Source organism: Paralichthys olivaceus, chromosome 4 (assembly GCF_024713975.1).
Source record: "Paralichthys olivaceus isolate ysfri-2021 chromosome 4, ASM2471397v2, whole genome shotgun sequence".
Lineage (NCBI taxonomy): Eukaryota > Metazoa > Chordata > Actinopteri > Pleuronectiformes > Paralichthyidae > Paralichthys > Paralichthys olivaceus.
The window spans coordinates 2,727,400-2,750,193 of NC_091096.1; the positions used below are offsets into that span (position 1 = coordinate 2,727,400).

A 22,794-nucleotide genomic window follows, 5' to 3' on the forward strand; every position below is an offset into this window, starting at 1 on the left:
ATGGTTGTCATAAATAGTATATTATAATAGTATAATTGTTATAAATAGTATATTACTATAATATGATTGTCAGAAGTAGTATATTACTATAATTTGGTTGTCATAGATAGTATATTACAATAGTATAATTGTTATAAATAGAACATTACTATAATATGATTGTCAGAAGTAGTATATTACTATAATTTGGTTGTCATAGATAGTATATTACAATAGTATAATTGTTATAAATAGAACATTACTATAATATGATTGTCAGAAGTAGTATATTACTATAATTTGGTTGTCATAGATAGTATATTACAATAGTATAAATGTTATAAATAGAACAGTACTATAATATGATTGTTAGAAGTAGTATATTACTATAATATGGTTGTCATAAATAGTATATTACTATAGTATAATTTTTATAAATAGAACATTACTATATTATGATTGTCAGAAGTAGTATATTACTATAATTTGGTTGTCATAGATAGTATATTACAATAGTATAATTGTTATAAATAGTATATTACAATAGTATAATTGTTATAAATAGTATATTACTATAATATGGTTGTCATAAATAGTATATTACTATAGTATAATTGTTATAAATAGTACATTACTGTGGTTGTCATAGATAGTATATTACTATAGCATAATTGTCATAGATAGTATATTTCTATAGTATAATTCTTATAAATAGTATATTACTATAATATGGTTGTCATAAATAGTATATTACTATAGTATAATTGTTATAAATAGTATATAACTATAGTATAGTTTACATTAATCCAATGTGATTGTCATAAAAGGCCCAACCTGGAGTGGGAAAACAACAAATCATTTATATAAAACACTTAAATAAAGACGATTATCAATGTTGGAAACTGGAGTTCACTGAACTCACTGTGGAGTTCATGAAGCCTGCTCGAGAAAAGTTTTCCCTTTGTACTTGAAATTCGATTTAATTTAATTTCCTTCTTCATTCATTGTCTTGAACAGTCACTTGTTGTATTTTCATTCTCAGAGTCCGGACAATACGTCAACAGTCCTTGAACGCAGCATCACCGCTCAACGGTTACCCCGGGCGACGCTTATCGAAACTCTCCTCCACCAATCACAGGGCGAGGTCCTCCGAACGAGCCAATCAGCGGGCTCGTTGGTGGCACCGGGACCAACCGTCGCTTCCGCAGACACAAGTCGAGATTTATCTCGGGTTCGCGCGAGCGTTAGCGGGCTAACGACGAGCTGTTCGGTTCAACGCGCGCGCTCTGTTCGGGATCAGTCGACCTCGAACTGGATCTCCGGACAGAATGAAAACCCGGGATTCACCGTCACCGCCTCCGGTTCACGTCCACGTACCGGGGACCACACCTGTGCACGTGCACGTGAGGAGCAGCAAAACCCAACAGGTTGTTCCGCCGGTTCATTCAACTGGAGACACAGTGTGATGTTCTTACTGCTCATGCAAAGTCTGTGCCATGATCTAATGTCGAATATCGATCGTACACATGCAGTGAAGATAATATGCGGAATTCACGAGTCAGTTATTCTGATTTGTTAGTTTCTTTACAGAATCTGTTGGTGGATTAGAAACAAACAGCCGGGACTCACAAAAGAGACAAAAAAGCAGGACACAAAATGTCAACAAAGACTCAAATCAACCACAAAGAGTCACGAAATACCAACATACATACACACAATTACGAAAGGGAGACAGAAAACTATCGCAGAGACAAAATGTCAAAGGAAAAGTCACAAAGATACGCACAATTTAAAATCATAAAATGTCCACAGAGTCACAACACTACCACAGAGAGACACACAATGTACTTGGGGAGAAACAGAAGTTCCACAAAATAACGACTTACAGAATAAAGAGATGAAACAAACACAGAAAGAGACAAAGACGCTCAGAGCGATGACAGAGAGGCAAAATGATGAGAGACACACAAAACGTCCACAAAGAGACGCAAACACATGTATTTTTGTGTTTCTCTACCTGAGTTTACAATAAAATATTCTAATATTGTAAGAAGAGGATGATGATGCTGTGATACGTTTCCATTTTCTGCAGAAGACGACAAAGGAGGCTCAGGTGAAGGGAGATGGAGGGAGGCCAAAGGTCCGGTCTCCGTGGATTCCTCCAGGAAGATCGTCCTGCCGAAGAGACGTGGGCTCACCCACCGGCCAGGTCTCTTTATGCTGCCGCGTTTATCTCTCACTTCCATGTTTTCTACCAGAGACCATGAATATACTGACACGTGAATCCAGCTGGGGGAGAGGAGGGGGCAGGGGTTTGTTCCCCTAACAGGACAGACAGGTTGGCACAGAACAGAGCTGATAATCTCCTTTTGTGGTTGAGAATTAAAGATAGTAGCTATTCATGCTAAGCTGCCAACACACAAAGCAGAAATTTGACCTGTGGCCCTTTGGTCTAAAATATGGAGACGCTCAAAACCAGAAGTGAAAAATAGTTAGAACATATGTGGTGTATGTTTTAACACAATCCTAATTTGGAAATAAGAAAAAGAAAAACGTGGCAAGAGTGATAAAAGCCCCCTTTCAGCAGCATACACAAACCCTTCATCCTTATTTATGTGTTTGTTTGTGTCTCTCCATCAGGGAAGCCGAGCGCAGCAGCGTGGTGGAGAGGAGGAGCAGGACGAAAACATGGCTGCAGCGTCCAAAAACCTCAGCATCCTGCTCCGAGAGGAAGAAGGCGTCCGTCGTTTAAAGAGGTCAGAGCCAAAACAGATATCAAAGCTTCAGATGAATGTTCCATATTCAAATCAAACACTCCAGCAGTGTTCAAAACAACCTAAAGATTCAGTGTGTAGAATTAAAAAACATGGTGGCCAGCTGTGTAACACACTTACGATTTTCCTCTGTTTCCTGCCGACAGGTTGGATTCAAGGAGTCAACACAGAGAGACGGACGTGCTCCTCAGGACCCTCGTAGAAGCAGAAATCGACGGTGTGACAGTAGCCAATCAGCTCACTGCCCTGAAGGAGACTGTCGATAGCCTTGTTAAGGTTGTGATCTGGCACCAAAATGATTGTTGTGTGTACACGTCTGATCAGAAGGTTGGACGATAGATGCACAGAGAGCTGCTGTTTCTGTCCACGCTCACGATTTCCTTTATGTGTTTGTTGTTTAGGACAAGCGGCTGTCGAAGCTGAACGCGGCCTCGGTGCGGCGGCAGCAGGAGTTGTTGTTGGAGAAGATCGAGATGTTTGACCACACGAATCAGAGCCTCCGAGAGCTCCTCAGAGAGTGGAGCCAGTACGAGGTACAGCGAGTGTTTTCACTCCCAACCTCTCTGGAGTTCTGTTCAAACGTCTCAACAAAGATCCAGCAATTAACACGAAATCAGATTATCAGTAACAGCAATATTTCTGAAAGTCAATTTATTGTTGAAGTCATTACCGAAGCCTTAAATACCAAAGATTCTCTCTTAAACTGAAAGAAAGCCACAGAAGAAAATATAAACGAGTTTATTTGATTTCTGTTTATAAAGAAACTATTAGATATCTATAAATTTCACGATAAACACTGATATTTAACAGTTCTTGCTGTTGCTTTTATCCACAGAGAGATTCACTGGTGTGGTCCGAACAGAAAGACGCCCTGAAGAAGAGATTATCCGACAGTGAAGCTGAGAACATAGTGAGCGACATGTGATTCACCTCCTCATTCATATGTTCCCCTGTCACCAGGGAATCTGAGGACGTTCTCCATGTTTTTGTTTTTCTCTTACAGCGACTTTTGGCCAAACTCAGCAACAAGGAGAAAGAGGTGTCCAAGCTCGCTGAGCATTTGGACTTTGAAAAGGTGAAGAATTAAAAGCGGAGCAGTGTTTTTGTTTGGGATGTCTCTCACACCATCGGACACAGGTTAATCCTCAGGTCGTCCACAACATGAAACACCCCCTCACCCTCTGCTTCCCTCCGTCATGGCAGGACAACGTGAAGACCACGGAGGAGCAGTGGAGAATCCTGGAGTCAATACGCGACCACCTGGAGTCTCAGCTGAACCGAGCGGAGGCTGAAAAGGCTCAACTGTCTTCTCAGATTCAGGTCTGTGAATGTAAAGTACAACAGCTCAGAAATATATATATATATATATATATATAAAAACAAAAAGGATGCAGCTATATAACTGCTTATATCGTCCATACCAAATTTAAACACATTTGTCCAGAAGTAATGTCCTGATTATCTCAGGGACCACATTGGGAACAGTTTTTTGGAATATGCCAACACCCTTTTCCTGTGCGGGACAGAGGATGCAGCAGAACCAGGAGGAGAAGCAGGAGGAGCTCCAGGCTCTGCAGGAGGAGCTGCAGACTCAGAGGCAGCGTAGGGACGACGACCAGGAGGAGACGCAGAGGAGGCAAGACCAGAAAGCTCTGGCTCTGCTGACCCAGCAGGCCGAGCGAGTCGAGGAGTCCACCAGAGAGCTGGCAGGAAAACTTCAGGAGAAGGTCAGTATTCAGAGCCGTCTCCACAAAATCATAGAGTTTAATGGATGATTTCCAAATCCGTCAGCAGCTAACGACTGGATCTACTACGTCGGCAACGTGTGTGAAGTTTAAAATCAATTATCGACATGGAACATTACACAGAGGAACAAAAACACCAGGTTGTTTTTCTCTACATGTGATGACTTCTCTGTGTTAAAGGAAACCCAGTTGGCACAAGCTGTGTCAGAATCCAGCGACTGGTGCCGGCGACACTCTAAAGAGGCGGCTGCTAGAAGGCAGCTGGAGGAGGAAGTGTCTGCTCTCAAACTGTGAGTGAACTCTCGTTGGTTTGTGGGTGTAAAACATGATGTGCACAAACAACTGTGTGTAACATTTTCACATCAGGAAAAAAATATACATGTATCCGATTGTACCACAGAATCATCTCTTAATGTCTCTGGGACAGTTTTATGATTATATCGTGAATATACTTGAATTTCTCATATAATGTGCAAGAGTGAGGGTTACGCTCATGATACAGTTCCTGTTCCTTGGTTTGGTTTGTTTTTGTCATGAGACAGATGACACAATGCAGCATGAGTCTCAAACGCACTGTTGTGTATAAAACTGAAGCTTTATAGAAACTGTTAAGATTCAAAAAGCACCGTATCTTTGAACTGTTTGTTTTACTCGCCTCCATCGCAGCCACGTGAACGAGCTGAATTCTCAGCTTCACTCAGCAGAGGAGAGGAGCCGGGGGGAGAGAGAGAATCTCCGGGAACAGCTTCATCACCTCAGCGCTGAAAACACCGCCACCAAGCTGGACAACCAGAGACTCCAGGTACCTTCTGAAAAATTTAGATGTTTTTCATTCAGTTTCATAATTTCTGTCAACTTGAGGAAATGTATCTCACTGGCATTTCTTTAAAATGTGCTCCATGTTCAGGCTGAGTCGACGTCATCAGAGGAGAAACTGAGGGGACATCAGTCTGAAGCTCGTCAGCTGAAGACGTCGATCAAAAAGTATGAAAATCTGGTGGAGAAATACAAGAAGAAGGTTTGGACTGACTCAGAGAATCTGCTTCACTTTAAATACTTTACACACAGCAAATCAAATGTTAAAATCACAAATTACATAGGATCTTTGTAATTTGATAGTGCTGATCCAGATCCAGGTTTCTTCCCCGACAGATCAGATGTTTAGATACCGGTGTGTTGTGCTCAGCTCCAGCAGGCTCGTCTGGAGTCGGAGGAGTACTGCCTGAAGCTGGAGATGACGCAGAAGGAGATGCAGGAGGTGAAGATGAGCCTGGAGAGGGAGAAGGATCAGGTGAGGAGGGAGCTGCTGGGCCGACTCCGCGAGCTCGAGGCGCTGCCCGACAGACTGAGCAGGACCGAACAGCAGCTCAGAGACGCCCAGCAGGAGGCCGACGCCCACGAGCGGAGGAAGATGGAGCACAGCTCTGCCCTCTCTGATGTCAGACACAAGGTGCACAGCAGGACACTGGAAACAGCTGCTCAAATGTCGGCATGACTCATTTTTATAAATTGGACGAGGTTTTGGGGGATTTCTTTGATATTAGAAATGAGGGACTTATTGCTCAGGTCTTAAATTAAACCCAGGCCGCTGTGGAGAAGACTCAGCCTTGATGTGAGGCATGTGCTCTACCTGGTGCACTTCTGTCCGAGGTGGATTTCTGTCATGGCTGACGCTGTGTGGTTTGTTTTCCTCCACAGGTGGAGCAGCAAGGCGTTCAGCTGGAGATGTTTCAGCAGAGGAACCTGCTGCTGCAGGAGGAAAACAATGTTCTCAAAGAGAAAATCCACAACTTAGAAAGGTACCGACACTTGTAAACCTATCTCTGAAACACATGCGCAGATGCTTCTAAGATAAATTATCACTCGTGTTTCCAGACGCAGCAACATATGTTTGAAATTGCGACAGAGAAATCAGACCGCATGTTGCAGAAAACAGCGACTGTTGATTGGTGTGTGTCGTAGGAGGCTGGAGGACACGAAGGAGGAAAACAAAGAGATGTCTCATGCTCTCACCTCAAAAGAGGCTGGAGTCCGCAGCGTTCAGCAGCAGCTGGAGGAGAAGACTCGTGAGTGCAGCGTTCTGTCCAGACAGCTGCAACAAACTCTGGACGATGCACAGAGACAGGTGTGAAACCAGGATGTAAATGTTCTGATATCGCACTTTTCCAGACGTGATGACCACGAGCAGCTCTTTACACAACAGTTTTGTTATTGTGTTATGTTGGGATTCTCTTCATATCATAAAAATGTATTTTGCTTCGCTCATCTGCAGGTTGACGACAGCATGCACAAGGTTTTGGCCAAAGAGAGAACGTCCCAGTCTAAATCCCTGGACCTGCAGAGCCAGCTGAGTCGAGCTAAAACCGAGCTGACTCTGCTACAGCGAAGTAAAGAGGAGGTACACGACGTCACTGTCCCTCCTCCAAACATGTCAACAGGATTAACAGAGGAATTGATGCTCACGTTGATGAGCTGGATTTCTGTGACCTTTAACACAGACTGTCTTTTTTCTCCAGATGGAGCGTCGGCTCCAGAGTCAGCTGCAGAACATGAAGGACAGACTGGAGCAGTCGGACTCGACAAACCGCACTCTGCAGAGCTACGTCCATTTTCTCAAAACCTCGTACGGAAACGTGTTCGGTGACTCTTTGCTCACAGACTGACTTCAAACTTTACCAACCTGCTCAACGTTTGTCCCAGAACAGAGCAGATCGAAATTACATTTAATGAGAATCCACTTTTTATGTGAGAGTTTTATACTGTTGATGAATTAAATAAAAGAATATTGTTTTGTTTTGAGTAAATAACTTTTCATATTATCAGGTCTGTCACCAGGAGGTAGATCCCCACTACATACACTGCAGCTGTGGTGGAGACTCTAGAGGGAGCAATGAGTGTCTCACGACAGCTCTCATCGATTTCAAATTCAAACAACACGTGTTCAGTTTGTGTTTAGTCACAAACTTAAACTCTGGATGCAGATGTAACGTCTGAACGGGTCTGGACAGAATGAAAAACCAGGATTCACCATCACCGCCTCCGGTTCATGGGCCCAGGCAGAGTTGGACACAAGCTAGCTTTCTGGAAGAAGTTTACTACGTGGAACTTCTGCAAGCTATGTTGACTAGCTTGGAGTTAAATGAGCATTTATATTCTCGGAAGAAGTCAGACGCGACATATTACTTGTAATCAAATGAAGCTAACAAGCTAGCTTAGCAAAGAAAAAGTACAGCAAGCTAGTAGTTTAAGGTAAAAGACTGACACGTTAGCAAAACGGCTAACAGAGCTGCAGCAGTCTTGGCAGCACAGCTCTTGTTCAATGGATCCAAAGATATGTATGACCTTTGGGAAACAAGATTCCTAGACTGCTTACTCATTCTTAAGTTAAGAGACTATCTTACGAAATATAAAAGTAATATAGTAAACTAATCAAATGAGGGATGCATTCTGATTCATTCCCCAGCCAATCAGGGGCAGCTTCAGCTTCTGGAGTCACAGCAGAGAGCTGAATGAAACATAAAATGTATTTGAATGTCTCATGCAAAGCTTTTCTCTGGTTCAGATGGTAAAAGACGCCTTGTGTTCATCACAGGGTGACACAGTAATTCAAAAACAACATAAAAATAATTTATTTGTCAGTGACAAAAACAAAACATTTCACTCGATTTCTCATGATTGAGTATAAAACAGGTTTCGTTATGTTGAAAACTTAAATAGCCCTTTGTATAAAATATAACTAACAATTACACACAACAATATTTCAAGGCGAAGCTGGCTCCGTCGGTTGTTTGGCTCATGCCTCGACTCATGGCTTGTACTGAAAGTTATTTAGGAGGCAGGCGACAACAAAGAGCTGGTTGATGCTGCCAGCGATGGTCTGAGGGACGATGGTGTCAAATAGTTTGTTCTCTTTAATGCGCCGAGTCGCTTTCTCCACATGCATCATCAACTGTGCAGTGTCTTCAGTGACCGGCACTTTGTCGTGAGACAGCTGTGAGTTTTTACTTAGAGAAGCCGGTCTGTAAACTTTGCAGGGCACCAGCTCGTCGATTCTGAATCCATTGTCCACCATAACAGCCATGTCTTTATCCAGAAGAGGAAAAATGCCAGACTGCCAGAACAATTCTTTGTCACTGATGGAGCCAGAAAACAAGGAGGAGACAAAAGTGACAGCGCCATGTGGTGAAACGCCGATCATTCCCTTTAAAGTAGTGTGGGATTTATACAGGAAAGACGAAGGCATCTCACACCTCATCTCTACACTGTCAACAAGGACTTGCGTGTCAGGGAACTGGCCGAACACACTCGGCATTGTGGCTCTTATTTTCTCGGGAGACATCCATATTCCAACAGCGCCCAGTAAGGTGTACAAAGAATTCGCCCACGTTTTGATTATCCTGCTGACAGCGGTCGGATAGATGTTGAAACGATCAGCCAGATCCTCCTCCTTCAGACCCAGTGACAGGTACATCAAGAACAGGAACAGCTCATCAACCAGTGGAAGGCATCGGCTCTGGGGGCAGAGGGAGAAAACGTTTAGTAGAAGTAACAATAAGAGCTGTTTGCTTATCATACATGTATGAATGTGTTCTTGTGGGTGCAGATGACTCAGAAAGCTGCTCTCGAAAATAAGATGGGGGACTGAACCGTGATTACCGGTTGACAAGGTGGATCCGCAGCCTTTTCAGGAGCTGCTGTTGTGCTTGGGGTGGACGACCGTGTAACCACCCGCGCCATTTTCCCTGTTGCAGGCTCGATCCATTTCCAAAATGCCAGGAGATGGCTGTAGCTGGCAAATCTACAACAGGTCGATTTAATAACTTTAAAAAAATCACTTTTTAATGACTTTAATTGTTTTTCCTTAGCTTTCTGTTATTGTCCTTATCTTGCCTTGGACATTTTGCTTTAGTGTGATCCTGTGTTTACAGGAAGCCCACATGTAGACACCCACTATAGAATGAATGAATGGTAATATATATATATATAGTTTGAATATGAATAACATGTTAATACTATGATAAAACGTGAATATGAACACAGTCTTGCTCATTTATACCTGGTGTAGAATCTGATGTCATGATCTGATGTTGAAAACCTCTCCAGACCAAACTTCTGCTTCAGCGTCGTCTCCACCAGCTTCTTCTGCAGTTTTTCTATAACCAGCTGCTGAGCCTCTATCTCCTCACAGGCTGCGTCCAAAGCTGACGACTCTGGCTTCGCAGCGTAATCGTGACACCGAAGCCACGACTCCACGTCTGTCGCTTCCTCCCTTGATTCCTCCTCTGGTGGTGGAGTCGTCTCGCAGGAACTCGGTGGGGCTGCCGGTGGGGAGTAGTGGTTCCAGGTGAACAGCTGAGGCGCCGCTCCCTCTCTCAGGCGTCGCTTCCCGCTGTGGATAACATCCGTGGGGACGAAGTGTCGACTACAGACCTTCGTGGACCTCCCGACCACTAAATTCTCCCGTCTCACATTGCGCAGCCACATGTTTCTTAGCTTCTCGTCCTTTGGGAAGTGGTGGAAACTCACGGAGGAGTTGAACTTCCCTGATATCGTGCACTCAGGAACACAGCAGAAATCACCGCTGGGGTTACTTCTCAGCTGGTATTTAAATTTTCTCGTCATTTTCACCCATATTCAGATTTCCCAGCAGTTTTCAAACTGAATCCACCGCTGTGACCCTGCAGCTTGTTTGCTAACATTAGCCAACTCACCAAGCTAACACCTCACACACCTGTGTGAGGAAGGCGGAAGTGTTGACGCCCGTTTTCCGGTTTGGACATGTGACGTTCTTTCTTCTTCTACTTTTCTACCGTTTAACGGCGGTTGGCTTCCAGCTTATAGCGCATCACCGCCACCTACTGCACCGGAGTGTGGATCAGACGTAGACTCATTAAAGAAAATAATTAATAAGTAAAAACAACGAACAACGAATAAACCCTGATTTATGTTTTATCTCTGTAACATCAGATACTACACAGCCTGCACTCTGACACACTGTGAAATCTTTCTTATACAACTTATAGGTCCATTATCTGTCTGTATATGTTGTGTCCATTGTTGTTCGTTTGTTAGCACTATTTGTTGTATGTTATATGTTGTGTGTTATATATTACTTGCACATTTGGGGAAACACAATTTCAATCCTCCGTGTAACCTGTTGCATTGTTTGGTTGACAATAAAGTTCACTAAGACTAAGATATTTCCAGATTGTGGGACTAACAATTGATTATCTTATCAATAGATAACATATTATTGTATTTGTTAAAAAAATTTTTTTTAGTAAAGATAGAAACATCACAACACTCTGATGTTTTATATTTCTTTAAAAGCAACTGCACATTCATAAAACATAAACACATGTACAGATAATCCTCTCCACACTGTATAGTTTCTGTTTGCATGGCATATATTATAGATAGATAGAGATAGATAGATATATGGATATATGGATAGATAGACAGATAGATAGATAGATAGATAGATAGATAGATAGATAGATAGATAGATAGATAGATAGATAGATAGATAGATAGATGGATGATAGATAGATAAATAGGGATAGATAGATAGATAGATAGATAGATAGATAGATAGATAGATAGATAGATAAATAGAGATAGATAGATAGATAGGTAGATAGATAGATAGATGGATGGATAGATAGATAAATAGAGATAGATAGATAGATACTTTATTGGTGGTGAGGGAAATTTAGGCATCGACAAAACAGTCAAACACAAGAGCATAAGGATAATAAATGAAAAATAACATACTGCACCTTGTGCCACTGCAATTTATACATGTTTTATACAAACCAATACCATAAGGTTATGTTATGTAAATACTTTTATTTTTATTCTATTTCCTTTAAAAAAATATATATTTAATTATCTTGTCCTCCTCATTGTGATCTGCCTGCTGCTGTATTTATTCTTCCCGGTGTGTGGATCAGTAAAGTTTAATCTTATCTTATTTTATCTTATCTTATTTTATCTTCAGGTCCCTTAAACATCAGGGGCAGTTTCTGTTGACACCGGAAATGCCTCTACGAGCCTCCACGGAGCTGTGTTACATGTAACACCGTCCGGTTCAGCCCGGCTCAGACTCAGAAGCAGCTTCCAGGTTCTCACGAGAAGTTTTTTGTTTTTCCACCGGTCATGATGCCTTCAGAAAGTTTACGGTGGAAAACTCTGGAGGCTTTGAGAAACTCCCCGAAGGGAAAGATCTCGTTCGACCCGCACCGGTGGGAGAGAGGCGAGGTGAGTTAGCATTCGGCTAATTCAGACATTAGCTTACACTGATGTTCATGTTAGCCAGGCTGAGCTAACAGGCTAACCCTGTTTATTTAGCTTTTATTCAACTAACTTCATTTATTAAACAGTTGTTTAACATTTTCAACTCAACCCGGAGCTTTTACAGTCACGTCACATCACAACAATTAGCTAAATGTACCGATACCGAAGCAGCTAGGTGGAAAACATTCAAGTATGTTTACTGCTGAACACAGTGTTTACGTGTCTCTGTCTTTACGGGTGATTTTAAAATGTATAACAGCAATTAATAGATTCAAAGTTACAGTAAATAGAAGAGATAAGTCTCAATACATTTAGATATTAAACAGCTGAATACAATCTGAAACACAGACACTATAAAATAATGTCTATTAACCTGACATCCAGTTTAAAGAGATCTAATTTGTGTCATTTCAACATTTCCAGCTGCTCTTATCAGGACCAATACTGAAAAAACATCATTTTAAAACTGAAAGTTCAAGTTTTAATCGTGAACTTGGAAAAACGCGACAGTGTATTGAAAACTTAAATCGAGCAGAAGAAAGTTTTATGACCATGAATGAAACTCGCTTGTGTTATAACGTGTCTCCGTTCTTGCAGAAGATTCTGAGCGGCTATAAAGAGACCATCAGCTTGTCTCCTCAAGCTGGCCTCGTGTTGGAGCGTCTCGGCTCCTCGCCCCTGCAGACGTCCTGCTTCCTGGACTCCAGCTCTGGACACTCCAGCCCCGGCCTGTCTGAGCAGACCCCAGAGTCCATTGTGTCCAGTGAATCAGGCTCTGACATCAACGCTCAGACGCTACAAGTCGAGCGTGAGAAGGCGAGTCTGTCCGTCGGTTATTCAAGTCTGGTTTTTGTTGGATTCAAATATAACATAAACAGGTTTTGAATCACACTCGTTGCAAATTCATCTTACTTTTAATTCAGTTCCTGAAATTTTACAACTTTCAACTTTGTCTCAAAAGCACACTTTGTTTTATTCCATGTGTGTCTGGTTATAACTTCTAACTCTGTCTTTCCCTCGTGTTGATATGCTGCAGGCTCTTAGTGATGAGGCAAAGGATGAAGATCCAGAGACAGATGAGATTTCCAGTCCTGCGCCTCCACCTGCCATTTCCCTGATGTCGCCCAAAGCCATGGAGATAATCGGCAGCATTATCAAGATAGAGAAGGAATATAGAGAAAAGGCCCAGGTCAGGCAAAGGGATTTTTTTTGGGTTTTTCCAACCTGCTGTATTTAATGTTTCTGACAGAAAACACAGGAACAATAACCCTGATATTCAACTGGTTGTTGTCTTAAATCTGTCTCTCAGATGGCCCTCAGACAGCGACAGGAGATGCAGGAAATGTTTGTGGCAGAGTTGGTGAGTTCAGGGTCGGAGCAGCTGAAACGCTTCGAAGAGTTCACGGAGCTGAAGCAGAGGCAGGATTTCCAGAGCATAAGAGACATGATGGACAGAGAGTAAGAGCCAACAGCCAGCATTGTGTGTCACTCATTTCATTTCTGAAACGTTACGTGTGATCAAAAACGGTCGGGTTGTTGTTCTCTCTGCTCTGTAGAACCAAAGAGAGCATCGGGCGACAAGAGAAGCTGAAAGAAGAGCAACGACACAGAATGAAGGTTTGATCAGCTTTTTAAAGATCTCGAAACTCTGTGAAGTCTGGTGTTCAAATCCTGTGTTTGTCAAGAACCTTGTTTTAGAAAATCTGACTCCATTTTTGTTAAAATTATGCTTTAAAAAGCTTCACGTCATCAATCGTTCCTAAAATATTTCCCTCTTGTGGATTATCTGAATGACATCTCCTGACTCTCTTAAACTTTGAGATGAGTTTCAAGTTCCTTAGTTAAGTTGTAGATGCGGCCCGTTCATTTTCTTCATTGTCCTCAGATCCTGAACCTGCGACTGAGGGAGGCAGAGCAGCAGCGTGTGCGAGAGGCCGAGCTGGAGCGACAGCGGCAGGCGGAGGGCAGGGAGAGGTTACGGAACCTCAACACCATCCAGGAGGAGATCCTGCAGCTCAACCAGCTGCTGGAGCCGTCCTCCCAGACTAAGAGTGATCTCCCTGCGGCCAGCCTCAGCTCCTACAGCATCCGCGGGAACCAGCTGTGCTCGCAGGTGTCGGAGGTGGTGAGAAAGACGGCAGAGGTCAGTTTTACTCCCGATTGTTTAAGTTCAGGTTCGGATCATTGTTCCTTCCTATGCTGACAAGGAAAAAATCTGGAGAGAAATGGGAGATTTTTCCATAATCTGTACAAGCAGGTTAAATTTAGTCAAGATGTGCAAACAAACTCCTTTTGTTATTCTACAATTCAGTTGAAATCTTATTTTATTATCTTTAATTCCAGTTCAAGATCCGCTTCAGTTGAAGATACCTTTAACTTACCTTTAAGATACATTAAGTTTGAACTTGAGAATGAAGTTGATGACAGTGAAGACGAAGTTGCTTTTTGAATAAACTGCTGGAAAGGGTAAATTAAACGATTGATAAAACTGTGTTTCCTTTTCTTACCGCGTCTCTCTCTCCAGGGGGCGTTTCCCAGCGTGGAGGACATGACTGCAGCTGAACGAGCCCTCCACGAGATGAGGGCGCTGATTCGGCTGATGCAGGAGGAGGTTGCTAAGGTCCAGGAACATAAAAAAGGGGAGGAGGAGGCGCTCAGGAAGCAGGCGGAGCTGCAGGTGCAGCAGGAGGCGCAGAGGAAGGCGGCGCAGTTGGCCAAAGAGAAGGCACGGAGGAAAGGTGAGAGGGAGCAGGAAGAGTTACAACAGTGGTTGGTTCATAATATTTACTTAAGAATTAAAGCTGCTGCATGAGGTGGTGTGAGTCTCTCACCCTCGTAGAGTGTTGATGTGATGATATAACAGTTCAGTGTAAACCTCTTCCCACAGGGCTGCAGAACAGCGCTGAAGACAGTACGTTAAAATGGTACAAGGATCTTCAGGATTCAGGGGCTCAGTGCGCTCAGTCGTTCACACAACTCAACTCCCCTAAAGACGCTCAGGTGGGTTCGTCTTCTCTGCATCAGTGCTTGTAATTTCCCAGCATGAATGAATAGATGAATAACAACAACAGTCTTGTCATAAAAGACGATCAGACGAAAAACAGCAGGAGGATACAGACTCACTTGTTTGAATCATTACCATTCATTTCCAGATAGTGGGTTGAGGTGGTGAACGCCACCATCTGGTGTCAGTGACGTCATTTGGAGCCACAATGTTAAACTCTGGTGTAGCAAGAAACAAAGCACAATATTTTTTGCCACCTAGCATCGTCTGTATGTTCAGGACCTGAGGGTGGAGCTCTGTTCATACCTGGTTTTCTTTCTTCTCTCAAAACAGACGAAGAAGCTGAAGCTGGAGCTCCAGAAAGCCGCCACCATCCCCATCAGTCAAATCGCCAGCAACTCCGGCTCGCAGCTCCGAGAAATCTTCGAGAAGATCGATAAGCTTCTGGCGGGGCGGTCCGTGGTGTCGGGGGGGAGGTCTGTCTCCACCTCCCAGCATCCACAGGGCCTGGAGTTCGTCAGCTACAAACTGGCCGAGAAGTTTGTGGTGAGTCCGTCCAGTCGTCACAGGAACATCTTAAAATTCACCTTCACAGGAGTTTACACCATCTTCTGAGTTGGTCACTTTCACACCACAAACCTAATAAACACTTTAAATCCTCTGGACAGAAACAAGGAGAGGAGGAGGTGGCGTCTCACCACGAAGCGGCCTTCCCCATCGCCGTGGTGGCCTCTGGCATCTGGGAGCTGCACCCACAGGTGGGCGACCTCATCCTCGCTCACCTGCACAAGAAATGTCCGTACGCAGTCCCACATTACCCCCCGATGAAGGACGGTACAACTGTGGAGGAATATCAGAAGTGAGTGACTCAGAAACATCCCTCCACTCCAGTGTGTAAAGTTTTACCCGCTCAGATTTTGACGTCAGGTGTTTTCACGTCCTCAGGATTCTTGGTTACCGTGTGGAAGACTCCGGGATTGAAAGTCAGGACAGTTTCCTGAAGAGGATGTCTGGGATGATCCGTCTGTACGCTGCCGTGATTCAGCTGCGGTGGCCCTACGGCTCCAAGCAGGGGGTAAAAACATTCGACAATCAAAAGTGACAGCAGCTCAGCTAAAGTAACACAAGTCAGGGATGATCAACAATAAGATGAGAATCGAACCAAAAGCTCAGGTCTAGAAAATGTTTGAACCTCACCTGTGCAAACAGCCGCATGTGTTTCATGTGGTTGTCCTTTAAATCACATCTCCACAAAGTTAGTTTCTCTCGTTGCAGGACTCTCGCCTGTACAGGATTGTAACTTGTTATCTGTTGTGATTCAGTCCGCTCCTCATGGCCTGAACCATGGCTGGCGTTGGTTGTCTCAGATGCTCAACATGGAGCCTCTGGCCGACATCACGGCGACGCTGCTGTTTGACTTTCTGGAGGTGAGTCTCCTTCTCAACGCTGCTGGTTCACGTGTGAAGGATTCTTTTTAAAAATCTTTCATCCATACATTTCTCTTTATTGTATTTTAGTTTTTGCTGTATTTTTAATTTAGATTTAACGTCTTTAATTTTCTTTATTTGCCTCGTGTGTGTCGGCCCTCGAGTAAAATGTCAGAGTGAGCTCATGTAAGAATACAGCAGGAAAATGTCTGGAAAAAATTCATAGGCGAGCGAGTTGGCGTGTTGGCGCTACGAGCTTTTGGTGATGATGTTCGCTGTCAGTCTGGATTTTCCGTAAACAGAAACCTGTCTTTTCCACAGCAGGATTTAAACATCATCTCCTGCCTCCTGCTGCTTTGCTCAGGCTCCACCCCTCCCCCGAATGTTCTAGACATTTTCCTGTTGCGTTTTTTTTATATATGAGAAAAACAAACTTTGGAAAATGGCTTCAGTGTGATTCATGCAGGTTGATTCGGTCTTTTAAACCCTGAGAATCATGATGTGACTCTCGAAGCCTCATCCGTGTCTGTTTGAAAAGCTCTAGATGGAACTGAAGCCGCTCTGGTGCTGATGTTTGTCTCTCTCAGGTTTGTGGGAACGCTTTAATGAAGCAATACCAGAGCCAGTTCTGGAAACTCATCCTGCTGCTCAAAGAGGAATACTTCCCCAGGTACACAACACGTTCCCTCTGGATTTAAAACGTTGGCTGCACTGGCACAGATTAACAGCAGCCGTCAACAAAGGTCTGAACTCTGAAATGTGTCTGCAGGATCGAGGCGGTGACCAGCACTGGTCAGATGGGCTCAGTCATCAGACTCAAACAGTTTCTCGAGGTAAGATGGTCTCCGCTCATGTTAGACGAAAGAACAACGATGAGTCTGGACACTTCTTCTGAAACATTCATCGTGTGGAGTCAGAAGCTTTATTCACATTCTTCTAAGCAGCACATTGAGATGAGCTGGTTGACTTGTTGACTGTAAAACCTTGTGTCCCTCACACAGACATCACTGCAGAGAGGAGAGATCAAACCTCCCAAAGGTCAACTGAGCTCCACGTTCTGGAGGTCGTGAGGTGGAGGAGATTTGAACTGAACGAGAGGAGACGAGCTCCGAGCGATGCTCAGAAACCTCTGTGCTGCTGAGGAGTCGCTCGTCACTGTCTATCAAAGCTTCTGCGTCTCCGCTGCCATTTACCGGACGCCTTCTAGAGCCAATCGGGAGGAGGCTGATGCATGACGATGCTCGCTCGCTTGTGCAGCTTTGAAACTGGCTGAAGATGAGATGTTTCAACCAGACGTGTGAAATAACAGATCACTGGACATTTTTTAAATTCTGTCTGGCCCTCGTCCATTTTTGTTTTTTTAGGGTTAAAAATAAATTGTCAGGAAAATGTATTTCTGCTGCCGCATATGATCGATAGAAATCTACCAAACACTAACATTCTCCTCCTTTGTTCAAGTGAAACTCTGCACATCTGTGTTTAGAAACTATCGTTGTTAGCAGCTAATGCGAATTATTTTGTGTTTACAGAATACGACACTGGCACTAATCGTGTTGCTGCTGAACCTTGATCTTTATTCCATCGTAAATGTGGTCGAGTTGTTATGTGGTATGTAAATTAAACACACAGCCCCAGCTTTCCTTTTTTATTATTGTATCTTTTTCCAGCTCTGCACACTGAGTTGGTCTTAATTGTTCAATCAGACGTGAATCTGCAGCCGACACGTTTGCAAAGTGAAGACATTCAAACTACCAGGTCACCACAGAGAAGCTCAGCCTATTGATTCCTCACTGCCAGACTGATCCTGTGTCAGTTCCACAGACTAAAGAAATCATCTGAAATAAATACAGGGAGACGACAAAACTACTGAACAGAGAAGAAAATCAGAAAAATCAGTTTTATAATTAAAATCGATTGAGCTCAAACTGAACACAAAATTCCTAATGGTCGTCTATTTAAACGTTTCCTCAGACTGAGCTTCTCTTAATGAGGACGAACAGTTTTCAACTCTTCTTTTCAGAAGAGTTTGAGAGTTAATGTTTATGACGAGGAAAATCTGGAGAAATGAAAATGGATTTGTGCGGCAGAGAGATGTTTTGTTCCATAAATATTACAAGGGGAAAAAACAAACGGTTCCCAAATCACATCAGGAGCAAATCGATTTTTTTCAGAAACCAATCAAGGCTTGGAAACGTAAAAATCATTTCATCATCAGTTTCTTCCTCAGAAATATAATTGACTCACTCCTTCACGTGTAATCTGACTTCATTGTGTTCGTTAAGTGCCTTCAAATAGCAGAAATAGTTTTCTTAACGTGGCAGTTCCAACCGTTCACCACTAGAGGTCACAGATGTCCTTAAATGAACAATGGTTCTGCCTCAAATTAAACATGTGATGACACAGATTTCTCAGGTGTGATGTCTTTATCTACTCCTTCTTACAAATCATCAGGTTTAAATTCGCGTGTGTCGAGCAGGAAATGGTAAAAGGCGGCAGCGACCGCTCTCTCACGCAGCTGAAGCAGGACTCGTCGCTCCCGGGACGCTGGTCAACGTTCATTTTGTTTTTGTTAAAGAGGCTGGAAGCCGCCTCGGCGTCTCAGCTTCAGTTTCGACCCCCGTGGTTGAGCGTCTCTCTCTCCATGTGTCTGTACCAGTGTTTGACTTTGGTGTTCTTCATCATGTCGTCAAACGCCTGCAGGCCCTCCATCACTCTGAGGACGCCGAACACCGCCTGCACACAGGAACGAGGGAAAACTTCAGAAGACAGGATGTGGCATCACCCACTCGTTTGTAATCAGTAATCTCCAAATACTCTGGAGCTGCGGTTGTGTCCTCTCACCAGGTCTGCCAGGTTGGGATGATCTCCACCCATGAACTTCCTCTTCTTGCCGATGGCCGCCACCCAGTCGTTGACGGCCTTGTACAGATCCTGCCGGACGTCGTCCTGCAGGTTGTGTCTGTCGGGTTGAGAAGTTTTTAAATACTTGAAAGAATCAAACTGAGAGAATCTGTTCCGACGTGATTCCTTCATGTTTCACTCACCGACTCTTCAGCCTCTTGGCGATGAGGAACATGGCCGCAGCGCCGACGTATTTGGCAAAGAAACCTTCAAAATTGCCAAACTTGCCCTCGCGCACGATGTAGTCGAAGGAGGCCAGGGCCTCGCCGGTGGTTCGGTACACATTCGGAGAGATGAGGTGCACGAGCCAATCGTCAGCCCACTGGCGCCACTTCATCTCCTCTCTGGAAACAGGATTAGAAAATGTTAACAATTCACAGACACGCTGATCTCCGCAGTGAAGAGTTTACATCTAAGACACGATCGGTCAACTGAGTTCAAAGTTTCAACACTCACAGAATTTTAATCGAGACATCCGCGTGCGTGGACTTACTTCTGCATCCCCTTCTCAGGGTAAATGTCGGTGATCTCAGCTTCGCCCAGCATCAGCCAGTACTTGTTGAGGTACTCCGTCACCTCCTTCCCGCTGTCGTTCACCGACTTCATCTCCGGGTAACAGCGAAGGATGTCAGATATACTTTTGTCCCTGGACGACAAAACAAAGTCACATTTAAAACATCTGTGTTTGACTCTGAAACTGTTTTTCAGGCAGACAGTTTGGTTTTATTCACCTGAGCAAGGGAGGAAATGTGAGAAGCGGTTTATCAGAATCACTAGTTACATCTCATGTCATTCGGCGAACGCAATAAGCGCAGTCAACATCTATGATCTATCGGCTTCTTGCCCGAGGGGCGCTTCAGAATGCAGGCTGAGGTTCGAACTGCTGTCCCTCTGGTTGGAGGACGACCGCTCGACTCCCTCAGCCGCACATTAGTTAGTTTTTTTGTCAAATAAATGAAATTCAATTAAAATCCAAAGGTGGTTTTAAGGTCAAATATGTAAATTCTCATTGAATCATATAAAAATGATGATTATTCTGAGAGAACAGAATTTTAACACGAACTCACTGGTTGATTAAATACGTCCTGATGGAGCTGATGATGACGGACGAGTCGTTCAGTTGCTGCAGCAAAAGAAAAAAACACATTATTGGGGATTTCACTGAAAAAGTTGGTTCTGGTTTGACTCCAGTTTAAAGCTTTTCAACCAACAGAGATATTCAGGAAACATTTCTCTGACCACGTCATCCGCCACCATCAGGATGGGCACCTTCCTGTAGGTCGACCACTTCAGCTCCTTCCTCATCACCGGGTTCACCTCCACGATCTCGTACGGCAGCCCGTAGAAGTCGAGGAACGCTCGCACCTTGCTGCAGAAGGGACACGTCTTGTACTGGTACAGAGTCAACTTCAGACCTGCAGCTGGAGCCTGGAGCAGGAAACACAGTCGTTATTCTCACGTTTCGTTCGGGTGCTCGGAGCCGAGAGGTTAGAAAATTAAAAAAACGAGCGATGACTTAAAAAAAAAAAAAAGAGGAAACAGCTGAAACAGCAATACATTGTAAATACTCAAACACATTATTCAGATATGTGATGTCTTTATATCACATATTCTATGTACAAATACACAACTAAGTATCTGTCTGACGGTTCATGTACATACATGTAACATGTAACATCTACATACATGTAACATGTATGTATGTATGTGTAACCAGTGATTTATAAAACATAAAGCAGTGAAGTTCATCCATCTTCAAACATAACTAATATAATAGTGTCCCTCCTGTCTCAACTGTCTCCCCTGACCATCTCTCTCTCCCCTGTCCTCTCTGCTCCTCCTGTCTCACCTCTGTCCTCCCTACTCCTCCTGTCTCTCTCACCTCTGTCCTCTCTGCTCCTCCTGTCTGTCTCACCTCTCTCTCCCCTGTCTCACCTCTGTCCTCCCTACTCCTCCTGTCTCTCTCACCTCTGTCCTCTCTGCTCCTCCTGTCTCTCCCCTGTCTCACCTCTGTCCTCCCTGTTCCCCACCTCTCTCCTCTCTCTCCCCTGTCCTCCCTGTTCCCCCTGTCTCTCTCATCTCTATCTCCCCTGTCTCAACTCTGTCCTCCCTGTTCCCCACCTCTCTCCTCCTGTCTCTCACCTCTCTCTCCCCTGCCCTGCCTGTCCCCCCTGTCTCTCTCCCCTGTCTCACAGCTGGGACTCACCTTGGTGTCCCCCTGGGCCAGGTGCTGTTGGACAGACATCTTCACAGACTGATAGAGACCCAGACCTCCACCGAGCAGGAAGGCGCAGCCCAGCGCTCTGCCTCCTGCTCCCCGCAGGGAGAGCAGCTTGGACCGGAACCCGGAGCCGCCGGTACCGAACGACCTCCGGGACCCGAATGAGCTCAAGTTCCCCGCCAGAGAGGAGACGGTGCCGGGCCGGCGGACCCCCGGAGACTCCAGCAGGGACCAGCCGACCTTACCCAGTGTTCTGGTGCAGAGGGCCGCCATGTTGGGTTTACATAAAGTCCCACAATGCACCGGGAGGAATACTATGAAGAGCGCCTGTTCCCTGAGTTCAGTCTGTCAGGCTCGGTGCTGCCCCCAGTGCCGTACAGAGGAAAAACCTTCGGGAAGGATGTGAGGGGGCTGCAACAGGGATGGGCCCCCTCATGTTATGCACCCTGCAGAACATGAGGGGGCCAATCAGGTGAAGATGAAACTACCAAGAGACAAAAAACAACAACCACAAAGAACATGTAGAGTAATCACTGACAGAGAATGATCACAAATAATATAACAAGGAAAAGAAAAATGAAGACAAGAATTGCAATATCAGAATCAGAAGTACTTTATTAATCCCCGTAGGCAAATTAAAATGTTACAGAGCCCCCAAGAGAGAGGTGAAACGGCAGAAGCAGGTAAACACAGCAATATAAAATATAAAATCAAGTAAGGCTAAAAGAAATAAAGATATACATGTGTAGAAGTAAAGACCGGGTATTTATAGATTTACACTTGTGCATGAGTAAAGTAAGTTAAAGGTGAAGTTAAAGTATACGCAGTATACATTTTTATATCTTTATACTGTACAGGTTGTCATTATATTATAATATTTGTTCTTTCAAACAAATAAAATAATATGTTATTTATTGATGATATGATAGGATGAGATGATTATGTCAGTCCCACTATCAGGACATTTGTGGTGTTACAGCAATTAAGGAAATAGTGAAAAGAGGAATATATGTAAAAGTGAAAAATTAAAATATAAACACAAGAAAAGAGTTAACTTAACCAGAGTTAATAATACTTTTACGTGTATTTAATAATTTACAAATGAAGCTAATGGTGATAGTTAATACACATTGTGCTTGTTTGCTTTTATAAATATAATAGTGTCATATATATTTAAATATATCTTTAAACCTTTCTCTAAGAATAAAATAAGGTGTAATTTTTTTTACCTTATACGATGAAATAGTTATTTATATTTCCACATGTGTTGTTTGCACAAATAGAATGAAGTGACATGTGTTTTTAAACTTTAAATGTTTTATTCATTTTATTTGTTTCTGAACAAAGTGTGCTGAGGAAACCCGTGGTGCGTTCAGGGCCGTGTTCGCCGTGCTACGTGTGGTGCGTTCAGGAGCGTCGTTGTCCCGAGGCTCTCATCACTCTACCA

At 43.7% G+C, this 22,794-nt stretch overlaps 4 protein-coding genes across 6 annotated transcripts; 2 read left to right on the top strand and 2 right to left on the bottom strand.

Annotated features, from left to right (window-relative positions):
• Positions 1-1,088: 1,088 nt before the first annotated feature.
• LOC109645720 (outer dense fiber protein 2-like) lies at positions 1,089-7,305 on the top strand. 3 transcript variants are annotated; one of them, XM_020111351.2, is made up of 17 exons: positions 1,089-1,406; positions 2,072-2,188; positions 2,620-2,735; positions 2,900-3,029; positions 3,155-3,286; positions 3,589-3,663; positions 3,757-3,828; positions 3,957-4,073; positions 4,280-4,480; positions 4,679-4,788; positions 5,165-5,300; positions 5,406-5,516; positions 5,685-5,948; positions 6,197-6,297; positions 6,461-6,623; positions 6,771-6,896; positions 7,015-7,305. In XM_020111351.2, the coding sequence occupies exons 1-17, from the start codon at positions 1,308-1,310 to the stop codon at positions 7,159-7,161; spliced, it is 2,217 nt and encodes a 738-aa protein (XP_019966910.2). In that variant the 5' UTR covers positions 1,089-1,307; the 3' UTR covers positions 7,162-7,305. The 3 variants fall into 3 exon arrangements, with proteins under 3 accessions (XP_019966910.2, XP_069379036.1, XP_069379037.1); XM_069522935.1 differs by having other exon boundaries at positions 1,169-1,406; positions 6,374-6,623; XM_069522936.1 differs by lacking the exon at positions 1,089-1,406 and having other exon boundaries at positions 2,178-2,317; positions 6,374-6,623.
• A 798-nt stretch (positions 7,306-8,103) lies between these two features.
• Positions 8,104-10,280, bottom strand: LOC109645721 (uncharacterized). The gene is made up of 3 exons (XM_020111352.2): positions 9,555-10,280; positions 9,155-9,296; positions 8,104-9,011 (listed from the first exon to the last, which is right to left on the bottom strand). Exons 1-3 carry the CDS (start codon positions 10,118-10,120, stop codon positions 8,304-8,306), a joined length of 1,416 nt encoding a protein of 471 aa, XP_019966911.2. The 5' UTR covers positions 10,121-10,280; the 3' UTR covers positions 8,104-8,303.
• A 1,268-nt stretch (positions 10,281-11,548) lies between these two features.
• On the top strand, positions 11,549-17,860 carry gle1 (GLE1 RNA export mediator). Its single transcript, XM_020111197.2, has 15 exons — positions 11,549-11,758; positions 12,392-12,610; positions 12,831-12,983; positions 13,104-13,252; positions 13,351-13,411; positions 13,680-13,937; positions 14,319-14,532; positions 14,682-14,794; positions 15,132-15,344; positions 15,467-15,657; positions 15,744-15,873; positions 16,121-16,225; positions 16,813-16,895; positions 16,995-17,058; positions 17,227-17,860. Exons 1-15 carry the CDS (start codon positions 11,657-11,659, stop codon positions 17,293-17,295), a joined length of 2,124 nt encoding a protein of 707 aa, XP_019966756.1. The 5' UTR covers positions 11,549-11,656; the 3' UTR covers positions 17,296-17,860.
• On the bottom strand, positions 17,856-21,653 carry ptgesl (prostaglandin E synthase 2-like). The gene is made up of 7 exons (XM_020111198.2): positions 21,333-21,653; positions 20,366-20,554; positions 20,194-20,249; positions 19,620-19,772; positions 19,270-19,470; positions 19,067-19,184; positions 17,856-18,958 (listed from the first exon to the last, which is right to left on the bottom strand). Exons 1-7 carry the CDS (start codon positions 21,618-21,620, stop codon positions 18,830-18,832), a joined length of 1,134 nt encoding a protein of 377 aa, XP_019966757.2. The 5' UTR covers positions 21,621-21,653; the 3' UTR covers positions 17,856-18,829.
• Positions 21,654-22,794: the final 1,141 nt, after the last annotated feature.

What these genes read in the sequence shown, in the direction of transcription:
- LOC109645720 (XM_069522935.1), top strand. Translation starts at nt 1,308, where the DNA reads ATGAAAACCCGGGATTCACCGTCACCGCCTCCGGTTCACGTCCACGTA. An exon ending in TGGACAACCAGAGACTCCAG is followed by an intron (nt 5,301 to 5,405) that starts GTACCTTCTGAA and finishes CTCCATGTTCAG; the next exon opens with GCTGAGTCGACGTCATCAGA. An exon ending in AAAATCCACAACTTAGAAAG is followed by an intron (nt 6,298 to 6,373) that starts GTACCGACACTT and finishes TCGTGTTTCCAG; the next exon opens with ACGCAGCAACATATGTTTGA.
- LOC109645721 (XM_020111352.2), bottom strand. Translation starts at nt 10,120, where the DNA reads ATGACGAGAAAATTTAAATACCAGCTGAGAAGTAACCCCAGCGGTGAT. An exon ending in GACATCAGATTCTACACCAG is followed by an intron (nt 9,297 to 9,554) that starts GTATAAATGAGC and finishes GACCTGTTGTAG; the next exon opens with ATTTGCCAGCTACAGCCATC. An exon ending in CGGATCCACCTTGTCAACCG is followed by an intron (nt 9,012 to 9,154) that starts GTAATCACGGTT and finishes CTCTGCCCCCAG; the next exon opens with AGCCGATGCCTTCCACTGGT.
- ptgesl (XM_020111198.2), bottom strand. Translation starts at nt 21,620, where the DNA reads ATGGCGGCCCTCTGCACCAGAACACTGGGTAAGGTCGGCTGGTCCCTG. An exon ending in CCTGAGAAGGGGATGCAGAA is followed by an intron (nt 19,471 to 19,619) that starts GTAAGTCCACGC and finishes TCCTGTTTCCAG; the next exon opens with AGAGGAGATGAAGTGGCGCC. An exon ending in GCCAAGAGGCTGAAGAGTCG is followed by an intron (nt 19,185 to 19,269) that starts GTGAGTGAAACA and finishes TCAACCCGACAG; the next exon opens with ACACAACCTGCAGGACGACG.
- gle1 (XM_020111197.2), top strand. Translation starts at nt 11,657, where the DNA reads ATGATGCCTTCAGAAAGTTTACGGTGGAAAACTCTGGAGGCTTTGAGA. An exon ending in AGAGACATGATGGACAGAGA is followed by an intron (nt 13,253 to 13,350) that starts GTAAGAGCCAAC and finishes TCTGCTCTGTAG; the next exon opens with AACCAAAGAGAGCATCGGGC. An exon ending in ACTGTGGAGGAATATCAGAA is followed by an intron (nt 15,658 to 15,743) that starts GTGAGTGACTCA and finishes TCACGTCCTCAG; the next exon opens with GATTCTTGGTTACCGTGTGG.